At 39.9% G+C, this 15,675-nt stretch overlaps 1 protein-coding gene across 4 annotated transcripts in view; it reads right to left on the minus strand.

The window, feature by feature from the left end:
- Window positions 1–11,872, minus strand: part of l(2)gl (LLGL domain-containing protein l(2)gl) — a 248,488-nt gene extending 236,616 nt beyond the window's left edge. For all 4 annotated transcript variants that reach the window (XM_045743926.2, XM_045743930.2, XM_069324922.1 and 1 more), the window contains exon 1: window positions 11,686–11,872. In XM_045743926.2, coding sequence (XP_045599882.2) covers window positions 11,686–11,766 — 81 coding nt within the window. In that variant the 5' untranslated portion in view covers window positions 11,767–11,872. The remainder of the gene's footprint in view (window positions 1–11,685) is intronic.
- Window positions 11,873–15,675: the final 3,803 nt, after the last annotated feature.

Genomic DNA, 15,675 nt, shown 5'->3' on the forward strand with positions numbered 1-15,675 from the left:
GACTCAAGTTGTTTCACGATTCGTTTTCTTCACCTATAGAAGGAACGACGTTCCCGTTCCACTCTGCATCTCTTCCTCTTTTTTCTTAGGGGTATGTGGTTTGAGCATATTTCTTGTGCTACTGCACTTATTTTTTCCAGGCACTGGTTCAGGTTTGCATTTTCTAGCTGTTCTTCCCAGATTATTTCTGTGAAGTCTTGGTTTATTTGCTCCCAGTTTATCTGTTTATTATTGAAGTTGAATTTGCTGAAATCTCCTCCACTGGGAATTGGGACTGGTTTTGAAGGTCTATTCCCCATGCTTGTCAGAACTTCAATTAAGTTGTGATCTGAGTAACAGGTATTTGTAACCATTATGTTCCTGATCAAATTATCATTATTGGTGAAAATGAGGTCCAGCGTGTTCTTCATAGTTGGTTCTACTATTTGCTGGCTTAAGGCAAACCTGTCGCACATCCGTAGCAGGTCATTTGCATGTGCCTGTTCATTTAGGCTACTTCCTGGTATTCTTTCTGATATTACTGTATTAGCTAGGTTCTTCCATTTAAAGTGCCGTAGGTTGAAGTCCCCAAGCAGGATGAAGTTCAGGGTTGAATGTGAAGTTTTCCAAGCAGTGTTCAATTTTCATTAGTTGGTCTTTAAACTTCTGATGATTTGCCTCTGGTGACTTATATACAAGGACAATAACTACATTTAAGTTCTCAATTTTGATTATCAGCACTGCCACCATATCATTTGTGTATTTAACAGCGTGGTGAAGGCAGTACGGATGATCGTTTCCCTGAGGCAGGGGCAACGAACAACCTTCGACTCCGCACAAAACAATAGCGGACTCGGAAGAAGTAGCATTGTACAACCGAGCCCACAGGGGTTTACCAGGGCCTGTAGGGTGAATTAGCCCTACGGGAAGCCCAGCCCTACTTACCTGGCCCCAGGCACTGGGGCCAGCTAAGCCGGTAGAATCACGTCAGGTAGCAGGCAAACTGAAGCTATGAAACCTCGGGGGAAACAGACGACGATTCCCAACACAACCTAGGCTTACCTAATAAGAAGCTAAGCGAAGCTCTGCCTAAACAAGGCGAGAACACCAGAGAATGAAAAGAATGAAAACACAACAAACAAACTAGTAGTCAGAGAGAAACACTGGCTGTTGCATTGAAGTGAAGCTAGCTGCACAAGCTGCAGTGCGCCCCTTCCAGCCAATAACACCCACCCCTACCCGGGGCAAGACGGAAGGTCCTAGACCCCTGACGTACCCTAAAGGTGAAGACATCAAGCGATGAAGTCCTCAAATAGGGAGTGATTCCCAAACACCCCAGGTAAGATAACCCTGACACGCAAGGGCAGTACTCACAGCGTACCTAAGGAAGGTCACCCTAGGTGCATGCTGCTCCTGTACACTAAGACACCTGGCCATCACACCACACACAACTGGAACAGCCACACAGGGCAAAAATCCAGAACTTGAGACCAGAGGTGACTGATCTGACCATCAGCACATCAGTTCAAGAACTGAAGAGGTGGGCTGCTGGCTTCCCCTCCCCTCCATACATTTGGGGGCGGGTAGTGCTAACAAGCGGGATTGCTACTTGCATGAAGTGTTGCTTATTGGGTTTCTTTCCAGAGGAAGTTATTTTGATCTTTTAGGATGTAGATTGCACAGGTTAACCAGACAGTGGTCTGTTTTGATTCATCTGCCTTTCTGGGTACTTCCCCGGTCAATGGCAATTATGGCATACGTACTTTAAATGTAAAGTGCTCATAGGCCCTTGCTTCCCTGTGCATCTCTGAGAGTGCCAGGTTCTAGCTTGTGGTTCCGAAAAAGCATAAGGACTCCCGTGACTGATGATCCCAAACTGATACAGTATACCCGTAGTACATATCAGTTCAAATAGTTTCAGGGAGCCGACAGGACTCCCCCACAGAAACATTTATTGAAAAATAAATCGTTGAATTAGATGCATCATATTGGTAAAAAGTGCACATTTTGAAATCTGTAACTCAAAATATAATTTGAAATTTAACATTTGTTCTTTCAAATTGTAGTGCTATATACTGGTACAGTGTAATGACAAATTATAATGATAGAACATTATAGAAACTACACTTTCTCATTGTTATGTTCCATGAGTCAGTGATATCTAACACCGAGAGCCCTATATATGTTGGGAGTTGCCAAGCATGAAACAGTACTGTATATACAGTATACAGTACAAGTATTCACATATATTATTATTTATATACAGTAAATACAAGATGTTTTACAGCATGTTGACCACATGGGAAGTAAATCTATGCAGTCACCTCAATAGTAGTTATACCAAAAAGGGCATATATATATAATATGCCATAACTAAAGACATTTTTTGCACCAGTGTTGCCACATTTTCTGTATCTTGAATTTTATTAATATTGTTTGTCAATGTCAGTGATACGGATCCCTTAAGGCCTCGGGCAAACATCTACCATCTGGAAAAATAACAATTTTGGGGACATTTTCCCTAAGCTCAGGGAATAATTTTAATCTGATTTTTAATAACATAGGAAGACAAAACCCAAGTCCTGAAGACCATTTTTCTGTGCACATACAGATAATGCCTGATGTAACCCTTGTGCAGTGCAAGGTTAAAATACATCTCAAATATGGATTACTTTGTAAAATGCCTTGAATCAAGTTTCTTCAATTAAAGTAGACATTATATGAGAGTTGCACAGCCAAGAAACACTTATCCAAGAGAAACAGGAGTATGAAGTATGTTTTTCTCAGTTCATGCCTTAAAAATATGCATTTTAATAATTTTTGTTTTGTTTTTATTATACATTCCTATTTAATAATGTACATGCTGTACTGTACTTATTTTTAAATTCATACAGTACCTGTATTTCATTAAAGAATAATTTTTTTTTAAGTAGGACACTGCCAGCTCAATGATCACCAATTTGTCACCTCAGTTCACTACAGTAATGTAGTGTGTGTTTTTAATTAAAGATTTCCCTAATGGTCCTATTGAGAAATTTATCGGAATCCAGTATCATTCTGATTACCAAATTATTATTATAAAGATACCCTAGGATGTCACCTACAGTTATAATGTTTACAAAATGCTATGTGGCCATGTGACATCATTGCAAGTCCAGCACTGGTGGGAAAGATATAATAATTTACACTTGGAAGAGATTAGAGGGACTGGTTCAAAATATGCATATTGAAACAACTCCACAGGAGACCCGGAGGCATGACAAGATGAATAAAGTGACCACATTAAAAAGCAGAGGTGCTGTTGCATCCAGATTGTTGTAGTGATAATATTGGAAAGTTCTCTCTCTCTCAAATGCATTGAGCAGCAGTAGTAGTTTATGTGGATGAATGGTGGACTGTGTATGGGGTGATGGTTGTCGAAGACACTGGTACATGCCAGATGGCAGGGAACTCTAGGGTGTAGCCAAGCAGCTCCTTTGTTGACTGAGCCAGGTGGGCTCCAGTGGTGATCACAGTGAGACCGGAAAACGGTCTCAGACAAGCACAGAGGGCTTGTTACCTAGAGCATACCCTGGAGAGGGTTCCGGGAGTTCTTCTACTCCCCTAGCCCAGCCCGAGACCAAGCTCGACTTGTGATAACTAGGTCCAATAGGTTGTTGCTTGGAGGGAGGGGCCCGCAGAGGGGACATATCCACTACAGCCTGGTTGGTTCGGTACTTCTTGCAACAACCTGTCCAAGTGCCTCTTGAACACATCCACCTTTGTTATAGCAATATTTCTAATACTGTACTTGCTGGCAAGGACCCCTGATGTTAAGACAGTGATCTCTGATTTTGCCTATGGCACCTCTACTCCTCACTAGTTTTATTCTGCATTTCCTTCGGTACCTTTCCTTTCAGTATGTTGTTATTCTACTATGCAAATTTGAAACCTGGCCCTCTGGTATCTTCCATATACAGTACAGTACTGTGTATATTATTTGATACCTTTCTCGTCTCCTTTCCAGAGAACATTTTGAGAGCTTTGAGACGGTCCCAATAATTTAGATGTTTTATCATTTGTGTGTGTGCCATATATGTTCTCTGTATTCCCTCTAAGAGATCTCTTTTGCTCTAAAATGGAAAGTAAGTACCGAGAAATATTCAAGACGGGACAGCACCAGTGATTTAAATACCTGCTTGATGGGGTTCTGGGAGTTGTTTTACTCCCCAAGTCCTGCCCAAGGCCAGGCTTGATTTGCGAGAGCTTGGTCCAACAGGCTGTTGCTTAGAGCAGCCTGCAGTCTCACATATCCACCACAGCCCAGTTGGTCTGGCAATTCTTGAAAAAAACAATCTAGTTTTTTCTTGAAGATGTCCATGGTGGTTCCTGCAATATTTCTTATACTCGCTGGATATAAGCGAGTATAAGAAAGTTACTATTGTGAAAAGTAATTTCAGCCTACTGCTGAAATTACTTTTCACAAAATCTCTGGACCAAGAGATAGTCCCCCTTGAATGGAAATATTGTATGCAAATGTCACCGCTATTATCAAAAAAGACAGAAAGAGCTCAGCAGAAAGCTATCAGCCAATCAGCCTGACATCACACACCTGCAAGCTCACGGAGAGAATTCTTGGGGAGGAAATCATTCACTATCTTTCAGTGAACAATCTTGTACAATCGGCACAACATGAGTTTATTAAAAATAGATCCTGCCTTACAAACCTGCTCACATTTTTGGAAACGGTCACCAGCTACTCAGACAAAGGACTTCCAGTGTATATAGTACATGGATTTTGCTAAAGCCTTTGATAAGGTACCACATGAAAGACTGAAAAGGAAATTACAGGCCCATGGAATAAATTGTAAAATACTAGAATGGATAAAACAATGGTTGAAACAAAGAAAACAAAGGGATATGCTAAATGGGAATGAATCTGAAATGTGGTAAGTGATATACCACTGGGATCCATTTTGGGGCCAACCCTTTTTATCATATACCTGTACATTAATGACATAGATGAGAATATTACAAACCACATCAAATTTCCAGATGACAAAGTTTCATGGTAAAGTGAGAAACAATAATGATATTGAAGCCTTACAAAGAGATATACAGTACATTAACTTGCACATGGGGGAATAACAACCCACGCCACAACTACAAAATTAATGCCATTACATTACAGCACATTGATGCAGAAAAGGATCTTGGTATCAAAATCCACTACTCACTAAAAGTTGCACAACAGGTAAGAGCAGCAGACAGAAAAGTTAACCATACCCTCAGAATAATTAAGCGTGCACCCCCATTTGGACTGCTATATCCAGCAGCCCATCCTCCTGTTTTGGTAGTACTGTACAATGGAACCTCGATTTACAAATGCCCCTACTTACAAATTTTTTGAGTTACAACCGCAATTTTGTCGGAAAATTTGACTCTACTTACGACCTTTGCCTCGACTTGTGACTTTGTTGATACACGTATGGGTCAACCGAGCGCCTGATTCCTGATGGCACTGGCGACCCTGCTTCAGTTTACCAGACTGCCTGCTTACTGACTATTGTGCTTGAATTCTTTGTAAACAATTTCACTGTTTTTCAGCTTTATTGCTTTCCCAAACATAAAAGTCATTATTATATACTGTACCTTGCCATGGGTTCCTCAACAATTAAGAAGTAGTACGCAGTATGGGAAGAAAAGCAAAGTTTTGTTGAAACGACACCCAAATCAAGCTGCAGTAGGATGTTGCCTTAACCTTTTTAATGACATGGTGATGCCTCAATACAGACAAATGTTAAAACACAGGGAAAATCAAGTCTCTATGAAAAGGTTCTTAGTGAGAAAAACGAGCAGTGAGTCACAACGAGGTCCTAGTGGTATGCCTGCAAAACGTAGGAGATTGTACCCCAGAGAAGTCATCACTGCCTGATGTTATAATGGAAGAGGATTCCTCTTCCAAACAGTAACACCACCACTCCTTCCCCCTCCTCACTGTCTTCCAAACATCCATAAGAGTTAGGGGCCTGACAACTGAGTGGACAACGCTTTGGATTCATAGCCCTGAGGTTCCGGGTTAGATCCCCAGTGGAGACGGAAACCAAATGGGCAGAGTTTCTTTCACCCTGATGCCCTGGTTACCTAACAGTAAATAGATAGCTGCTACGGGCTGCTTCCTGGGGGTGTGTAGCAAAATGGAGGCCTGGTTGAGGACCAGGCCACGGAGACGCTAAGCCCCTGAAATCAACTCAAGATGACCAAGATAACATCAATAAAGGTAAGCTATAACTTGTACATACTATAGTACAAAATGTGTGTGTGTATTATGTATGAAATGTATTTTGATGTTAATATTTTTGGGAGTGTGGAACGGATTAATTCAATTTACATTATTTCTTATGGGAAAATTAGTTTTGAGTTACGACCCGTATCTAGGAATGGAATAAATTCGTAAATGGAGGGGCCACTGTACTTATAGTAATAATGAGGACCATAGTATATATACCGACGTACAAAAAATTTGAAAGTAAAAATCTGAACTATTAAGTTGGACAAACTAGAAAACTATTTTTTACTTATGTTGCTTGACAAACTAAACCTAACCTAACCTAACCTTCCTAAGCCTAATACACAATATTTGAGGCCTAATATAGTACTGTACATGTGTGTGCTATACTAGGCCTAGGAATATTTGTTTTTTAGCTTCATTTATTTGAAAAGAATTCCTTACTAGTCAGTGTACAGTACTGTACTTCAATCTAAAAGCTACGTATGTACGAATTCGTGACTATTGGCGACCATCACAATAGGTACTATCTAAACAGGAGGATGGGTTTGGCATTCAGGCATGGAGACCTCACTTACAGAAGGACACAGCTGTTCAGGAGACTGGGCAACAAAAGTCATTCCCGAGCGAAGTTATCTTACATATCAGGAAGGGTTGAGGGCCTAACAACACTGCAAACCAGGCATAACAGGACAAATCGCATTGAAACTTTTAAAATACTAAACTAGTTGGAGGAGGTTGATCCGGACAATTTCTTCAAAAGGTCAGATGTAGCACAAACAAGGAGCAACAGTTTCCAGCTCAACAAACCTCAAGGTAGGACTGAGAACAAGAGATGGTTTTTCATCCACAGGGTTATAAACCCATGGCACCATCTACTTGCCAATGCCGTAAATGCCAAAACTCTTAGCTTCTAAAATCCAACTGGATAGGATCATCAAAGCAAATGGGGGGACCATCAACAAGCCGCTGGGTTCCTGTCCTTATCAAGGCCACTAGTGTTGGTGGCCCTCAGGCAAATCCAGATACAGTACAGTGTACTGTACATTTTACATGACAAAATATATAGATTAACACCTAGCTGTGTTTTGATTATCCCCTTTACCTGCTTGACAGGGTTTTGGGAGTTCTCCAGTCCCTTGTCCCCTGCCAATGTTGGTAGCCTCACTGTAGGACGACTGGTGCATCCAAATGATATATTGGTGCACATAATGACATACAGTATATACTTGACAAATATAACCAGTATACAATTTATGTAACTTGAAGATATATATACTAAAACATATTGAATTACAATAGTGCAGTAGTTATACTGAGAGTGAACTTGATCAACATCAAGAGGCCCAAGACTTTTCAACACTCTCCCTCTAAACATGAAGGGCATAACTAGCTGATCTTTTATGGTATTCAAAGGAACTTGATAAACACCTCTGAAGGATTTTTTATTAACCATTCTGTGATTCATACATCAAGCTGTAACTAACAGCCTGGAAGATCAAACAACTAACCAGGACACCTGGCCATTGACTGGGAGGCGTGCACGATGAGTCTCGGAATCAACAACAGGTAAATAAATCCACAAGGGCCATGACGAGGATTCGAACCTACGTCCAAGAGCATCCCAGACGCTGCCTTAATCGACTGAGCTATGACATTGTATAAGAATTGCAACCAGAAATTCTACTGAATTTACTTGGATCCTGCAGCCTCTCCGAGACACAAACCAGGATTTTACACAATTCCCCCATGCACTCCAGCTATGTGAATAGGCTGTTCTACCTCTTCGCCTTACTTCAATACACACACAAATAGCCTCAGAGAGGCTGCAGGATCCAAGTAAATTCAGTAGAATTTCTGGTTGCAATTCTTATACCATGTCGTAGCTCAGTCGATTAAGGCAGCGTCTGGGATGCTCTCGGACGTAGGTTCGAATCCTCGTCACAGCCCTTGTGGATTTGTTCATTTGATACATCACGCTATTGTGATTTTTGTGTGTAACAACAGGTAATTAACAGGTATGCCTATTGAAACTAGACACATCCCAACTGTGTGTGATTTTTCATGATTTTGAATATGGTTATAAAAAAGTTAATTTTTTTAATTGTAAAATTTTAGGAGTTACATTTTATTGAATTGGGCAAGTTAGACCCAACCACGAAGATAATTCTACCGGCAAGGTGCATCTCTGTAATGATCCTCTCTGGAAGACTATGCTCATGCACTTCATGGAAGTGTGTAAAATTTAATTTTCCTATGCCCAAGCTTGAGACTACAGAAAACAATGGAGATTTTTTCCATGCCTTTGGTATATGCAAATTTATTTGAAAAGGAAGAAAAAAATTCAATCTGAGGCAGGTAGACCCCATGACAGTCTGTTACAGCATAGTACTGTATCTCAATTGCCCAAGAGCTATAAATGTAAGTGTATAAAAAATGAAAATTTTGCCATCAGGAATAAGAATGGACTAATCATTGATGCATCTCATTATATAATCATTGACGCATCTCATTATACTGTATGTCCTAATTTTGTCAATAAAATTTACATATGGTATTTAGTTAATGTTATTACACAAACCCAATACCTGAGCAATTTGCAAAGGAATCTTGGGCTTTTATTAAATAATGCAAACACAGAAGCAGATACTGACATCTTTGATGGAAATTACTGGCCAAGAACGGAAAAAAAAGACTACAAGGGACTTAACATTACTGTATTACCATCAGATGAGGTAATTGAGAACAGACTGAGGTGACTGAGAAGCCTCTCCACCGAGATGAACAAAGTATTACTGTATTAATATATCCTCTCCTTAAAAATGAAACCTTCGGAAGGGTGTTATCAATTGCCCATCTATTCTAAATTGCCCCATCTCACAGTAGTAATAGAAATTAATGAAAAAAATTCCTAACTTTGTACAGATGGTTATTGATTATTGATGAAAATATAATAAAGTAATAAATAAAATATTCAGAAGCATCATATGGCCTAGTGGTAAAACTGAAATGTAGACTAATTTTTACTGTTTACTAATACAGTGGAACTTTAATCGACGAATGCCCCCCTTTACGAATCTTTTGGAATACGAGGTGAATTTCCTTGTAAAATTTGACTCTATTCGAGGTTTGCCTCGGTGTTGAGTTTGTTGATACACATATCGGTCAACGAACGCATGGTTCTGCTGGGCGCAGGGCAAGGCGCTCTCAGTTTACCAGTATTTATCAAGTTTACCCATTTACCAAGAAAGTCAGTGGTAAAGTTCAACTGAAGAATATAGTTGTGTGGATGACAATAGAGAAAAGAGAAGAGATCATTCATAATGAGTGAATGTAATGTTTCACTATGTAGTGAAACATCACATTCATTCACAACACATTCATCATGGCATTTTAACTCTTGCCAGTACTGTACCATACTGGCAAGTGTTAAAACGCAGGGAAAAACAAGTGCCTTTAGACAGATTCTTAGTAAGACAAGCAACACCTAGGTCCTAGTGGTATGCTTGCAAAACGTAGGAGAGCGAGTACCCCAGTAATGTCATCATTGTCTGATGTTATAATGGAAGGTGACTCCCCTTCCAAACACTGACACCTCTCCTCATCCCTCTCCGTCTTCCATATGTCAACGTGAGTCCTCAATAAAGGTAAGGCACCTATGAGTAGTATTCTGTATAAAATGTTTTTTTTTAAGTTAATATTTTTGGGTGTGTGGAACGGATTAATTAAATTTACATTAATTCTTATGGGTAATTTTTTTCGGTTTTCAAATTTTTGGTGTACGAACCTTCTCTTGAAACAATAAATTTGTAAATGGAGGGCCACTGTACAGTACAGTATTCAAATTTTAAGGCAGTTGGTGATTTTGCCAAATTTTATAATTTTGCCAAATAATTTTATGGAAAAGAATGAGCTATAAAATTCAAATCTAGCTCAATACAGCCTAAGAAACGGGCAATTTTTTCTTTTGCACCTATAATACAGTACAGTATTTGATCATTACAACATTCTCATGAAGCATTACAAGCAAACAAAATACTGTACTGACCTTGTACAGTACTGTATACACATTTTGTACAAGTATTACAAGTACTATGTAATCATTTATAGCCCCTAAAATAAAGAGGAGGATGTAAAAAGCCAACAAGGTGAAAGTCTTCAAGGAGTATTTAGATAAGTTCTTGCAAGAAGTGCTGGACCAACCGGGTTGTAGTGAATATGTGGGCTGCAAACAACAGCATGTTGGACTAAGTTGCCAAGTCAAGCCTGGCCCTAGGATGGACTTGGGGAGTAGAAGAACTCCTGAAACCTTCTCCAAGTATGCTCCGGGTAACAAGAAGATGGACTAACAATTTCCTTAGAAATAGATTAAGTGACTAAGTAAATAAATAAAAAATGCAGTCAGAGAAAGATGCAAAGCCTAGTCCTGCAAGGCACCGCCTATCCCCTATTACTCTTCCTAATCATCTTAGCACATAATGACACACATTTCTGTCTTTGCTGATGAGAAAAATTATGAAAATTAACAGGCCATTGAGCAATGAAAAATATCGGTATGTTTAATGACAACATTTTAATTACCCAAGTATAGAAAAAATTTAGACTTAAAAAAGGGCAGTCACATCTAACAGAATGAAGTGAACGAGTCAGAGACCTAAGAATACCTGTAATAGTGTAAGACGACAACAGTTTGTTTCCCATTGTCAAGGACAGGACATCTGTTAGGCTTGCCCCCCCCCCCCCCCCCCGGATTCAAGTTCCCCAACACGGGAATCAAGGATTCAAGGTCCCCAACCTTGTGTTTCAACAGGCTGTTGCTTGGAGCAGCCTGCATGCCCACATATCCACCACAGCCCGGTTGGTCCGGCACTTTTTTAAGACGGCACTTCTCGAAGAAAACTATCTAGTTTTCTCTTGATATCCACAACTGTTCCGGCAATATTTCTTATGCTAGCTGGGAGGATGTTGAATAACCGTGGACCTCTGATGTTTATAGTGTTCTCTGATTGTGCCTATGGCACCCCTGCTCTTCACTGGTTCTATTCTGCATTTTCTTCCATGTCGTTCACTCAATCGTTTAGCACTTTACCATGGCATAAATAATCCATGGATGTTACAATGCAACAGGTTATTAGACACGTTATTCATGCTTAAAGACGCGTGATGAATAATGATGCCAACAGTGTATGATGTGTAGACCTGCTCAGCCTAGATGTTTCCTGCCTCGCTGGGGTTACACAATACGATTCAAATAGAATAAGAGCCTATACAAGTCCAGCTGGTTAAAGAGGAACGCCCAATACTGTAGGGCTCATCATTCAATGACTACCTAATAGTGTGGTGGGCAAATAATCCTCACCATTAGCCCTGTGGCCCACATCCCTCCCAGCGACCCCTAGAGAACCACAACAAACTTTTCATGAATGACATTCCCTTACCTGGTTGAAAGCGAATAATTCCTTTTGCTTCTGTATTCGTTCCGGACTAATTTTTTGTTGGTGTTTCATAAATTTTAACATGATGCCGGTAGCTTCACACTCGGCTTTATAAACCAATGGTCCTCCGGAATCCGCACCAAGCACATACGATCCCCTAAACCGACAAAACAACACTGACGAAAAAGTTAAACCTCGAATAATATTCGGACATTGACGCGAAACACATAAAATCTAAATCTCTATCACTCATTATATGTAAAGGATGGAAATATGTTTAGAGAAAATAAATATATATTGCGATGCTTTTTTTTTATCAGCGCCACCAGGGCCCTCTATAAACTTTTGACTCCGACAAACTTTACGGTACTTATTGTTGTCATTGGAGTTACCTGTGAAGCGACCCTACCCACCCATTTATATTAATGTTTCTCTGCTTGATGCTCGTTTCATCTCAAATATAAAAATATTTCTGATCTAAATAATAATTAAAATTTTTTATGCCCCTGGAACTAATCAACTATCGCCATCATTTTATAATGTATAACAAAATCGAGGGAATGAGAGTAACATTTTGTGAGGCGCGCCAAGCTGGCCGAGACGCGGCACCGTCCCCTGTGTTCCTCCGCCAGTCTGAATGAGAATTAATTCTCAGTGTGAACGCTCTCATTTGGTGACACTTTTTATTCTTCAATTGTCTCTTTGTGTCCACGAACAAGTCACGTTTTTTTAGACAGCTTGTTTGCTACTAAATGACTGAAATATTTCTGAAAAATATGACTGAAAATAATACAGTTATTTAGTAGCAAAGATTATATATTCTTGCCTACAGGTATAATGAGTCATCATACCCTCGCACCTGCTTCACTGTCTTGGCTGGGATAACACAATGTATGTCATATATCAAAGAGGAAACAATAATGTTTCCACCTTGTGGTGATTTATATAAAAGAATTTACAGATTTCAAAGTTACTTCAAATGACCGTTTATTTAGAAAACGAAAATTGATGAAAAACAACGAATTATAATCGAAACTTGTTGACGAGCGGTCATCATATCTTCCTGGAACTGTCATTGTCACTTGGGAACTTTCTCTTCTTCTACAAGATGTGCAAAGTTTCATTAAGCCTTACACTCTTTCTAGCTTCTTTAAACGTGTGAACCAAAGGCAAATGGTGAATTATCTCGAGCCCTCTAATTCATACACTGGTTTATCTTGTAAGTAAATACAGGTGTCTCATCATCATCTGCTTAATTATTTCCTTTCGCATATAAGTTATTGTTTGTTTTGGCCTCGTCTCGACCAAGCCAGCTGTAAACAGCACAAGGAACCGCATGTAATGACAATATTTCTGCAGAACAAGAAGCATGATGCATGAGGCCGGCAGTGTTACTGAGAGTGACAAGTTAAGTGAAGAAGAGCGTGGTTATGGCAGCGCTCGTGAAGGCCAAGGTGAGGTACTGGGTGGGCGGGGCATTATACCTGCCACAGTCTCAACACCACCACACTCTCGCCCAGTGTATCACTCCACTACACCAGTACAGCTCTCCTGCTGTTTTACTTTGTGATCTCCTTGCCCTTGCGTCTGTTATCCTCAAGAAAGCATTTGAACTGGTTGGCGCCCCAGCTATTCTCTGCTGCCTCGTCGACAAAGATGTCAAAAGCAACCTGCATAATAAATGAACTAAACTAACTAACTAACTTTCCTGGACCAAAAACTGGACATAAACAGAGAAGCAAGAGTGAAACTTCATGGCACAGTCTCTGAATACAAAAAGACATGAAAACGGTGCACCACAAGGAGGCATTCTCAGTCCCCTACTCTTCAACAATTTAATGAAAAGAATAATGAGGCTGAAACTCCCACAACACTGCAGGCTGCTAAACTACGCGGACGACTTTGTCATCATCATAAAAGGAAGGGATGCGGCGCGCCTTGCACCCAAATGCTTAGACTACATCAGTGAAGAGGCAAAGCATATTGGTATAAAACTCAACCCCACCAAGACAAAAGCCATGCCCATAAAAATAGTGAAGACCCACAACCAACTCAAACTATAGGGTCAGCCAATTGAGTGGGTGGACACTTGCTAGAATCTAGGAATAATCTTGGACACATTAATTTTAATGTTGAGGTCACTTACTGGAGAGAGAGAACTGCAGCCCGGACGGCAATCCTCAGGTACCTAACTTCCCTCTCTGGAGGAGCCAATCTACAAGTCCTTCGCACATACTATGTACAGGCAGTCAGGTCAGTGATCGACTATGCCACACCTGGACTCACAAGCCTATCACACCAACAGTGAAAAAAGCTTGAAGTTGCCCAAAACAATGGCCTTACCAATACCAATGCCAATAACTCCCTTACTCCATTGTACCCCTGGCTTTGCCTGTGTCTCAAAATGCAAATTATTACTTACAGTGTACCTGAGAGTACTTGTCAGCAATCTACCTCATTTTTCTTTTTTTGTTCATTTTGTGTTTGTCTTGTTTATATTTTTATTTTCCCCCCTTTTATATCAAAATTTTGTTTTGTAATTGCCATTCTTGCCTTGTTTTCCTACAACCAGCCTTCTTATGCAAACAAGTATAGACCCAGAACTAAACCTCTTATCCACTATCTATGACAATCATCACTTTAATGATCAAAATTGCAGATATTTTACAGCTCATGATGTAAACAATGTATTAACACATAATCACAATATCTCTGTAATTAACTTGAATGTAAGATCACTAAGCAAACACTTCGATGATGTTAGTGCCTTGATTGAAACTGTTAACAACAAATTCTCTTTTATTATACTTACTGAAACGTGGTTAAAAGAGGATACTACTCAACTCTTTAGCATGCCAAACTACTCAGCAATTCACAACTGTCGACCAATTCAGAGAGGTGGTGGTACTGCTCTTTACTACCACCAAGAACCAACATGCTTAAAAGTAATTAGAACTAGAGACTACTGTGGGGAGTATATCTTCGCCAGTTTCAGAGTCAAGGGTGCTGAGTCTGTCCTGACTGTGTGAGCAGTCTATAGAATTCCTAACACTGATGTGTCCGAATTTAACTCTAATCTTAGAAATCTAATACTAGATAACAGACTGAACAAAAACCATCTAATTATCGCAGGGGACTTTAATATTGACCTCTGCGAGCCTGAAAATCCTACTGCTGCCAGCTTCCTCAACTGTATGAATTCATGCTTCCTCATATCCTTAATCACTAAACCTACTAGAATCACTGATAGTACTGCCACAGCTCTTGATCACATCTGGACCAACATAACCTCTCCGCTTACTTCAGGGATAATCATCGATAGCACTACAGACAATTACCCCACATTTCTCCTAACTAACATCAACAAACCACCTCTAGAGACAAGGGAGATAAGCTTTAGGCTGCACAATGAAACTGCTATAGGCAATTTTATAGCTGCTACTGCTAATATCAACTGGGAATCCGGAGTAGGTAACATAGGGGACATCAACCTAGCAGTGCAATCTTTTCTTCAAAGAACTCTCAGCCTTTATAACACCCACTGTCCTATGCTAACGAAACAAGTCACAACTAAAAGGTTAAACAATCCTTGGCTTACAAAGGGGATACTTAAATCCATTAATAAAAAACATGACCTTGAGAAGAAGTATAGGTTAGGAATCGTCTCCAAAGAATTTTCAAAGAATTACTCATCATTGCTATCTAAAATAATTAGGAGAGCCAAAATTAAATACTACGAAGATAAATTTACCCACACAAAGGGCAACATTAAGAAAACATGGAGCACAATTTCACAAATATTGGGATCAAAAAAGATTTTAAATAACAAACCAATACTCCTGCCTCATAATGGTGGCCTGCTTTCAGCTGTCACTGCTTTTCAGTTCAATAGGTTCTTCTCTTCCATTGGGTCATCCCTTGCAAATGATATTCCATCTTCCAGTACTGATATTCAGGACTATCTTACAGGTAACTATCCACAGTCTCTGTACC

This window comes from Procambarus clarkii, chromosome 15, assembly GCF_040958095.1.
Source record: "Procambarus clarkii isolate CNS0578487 chromosome 15, FALCON_Pclarkii_2.0, whole genome shotgun sequence".
Classification (NCBI taxonomy): Eukaryota; Metazoa; Arthropoda; class Malacostraca; order Decapoda; family Cambaridae; genus Procambarus; species Procambarus clarkii.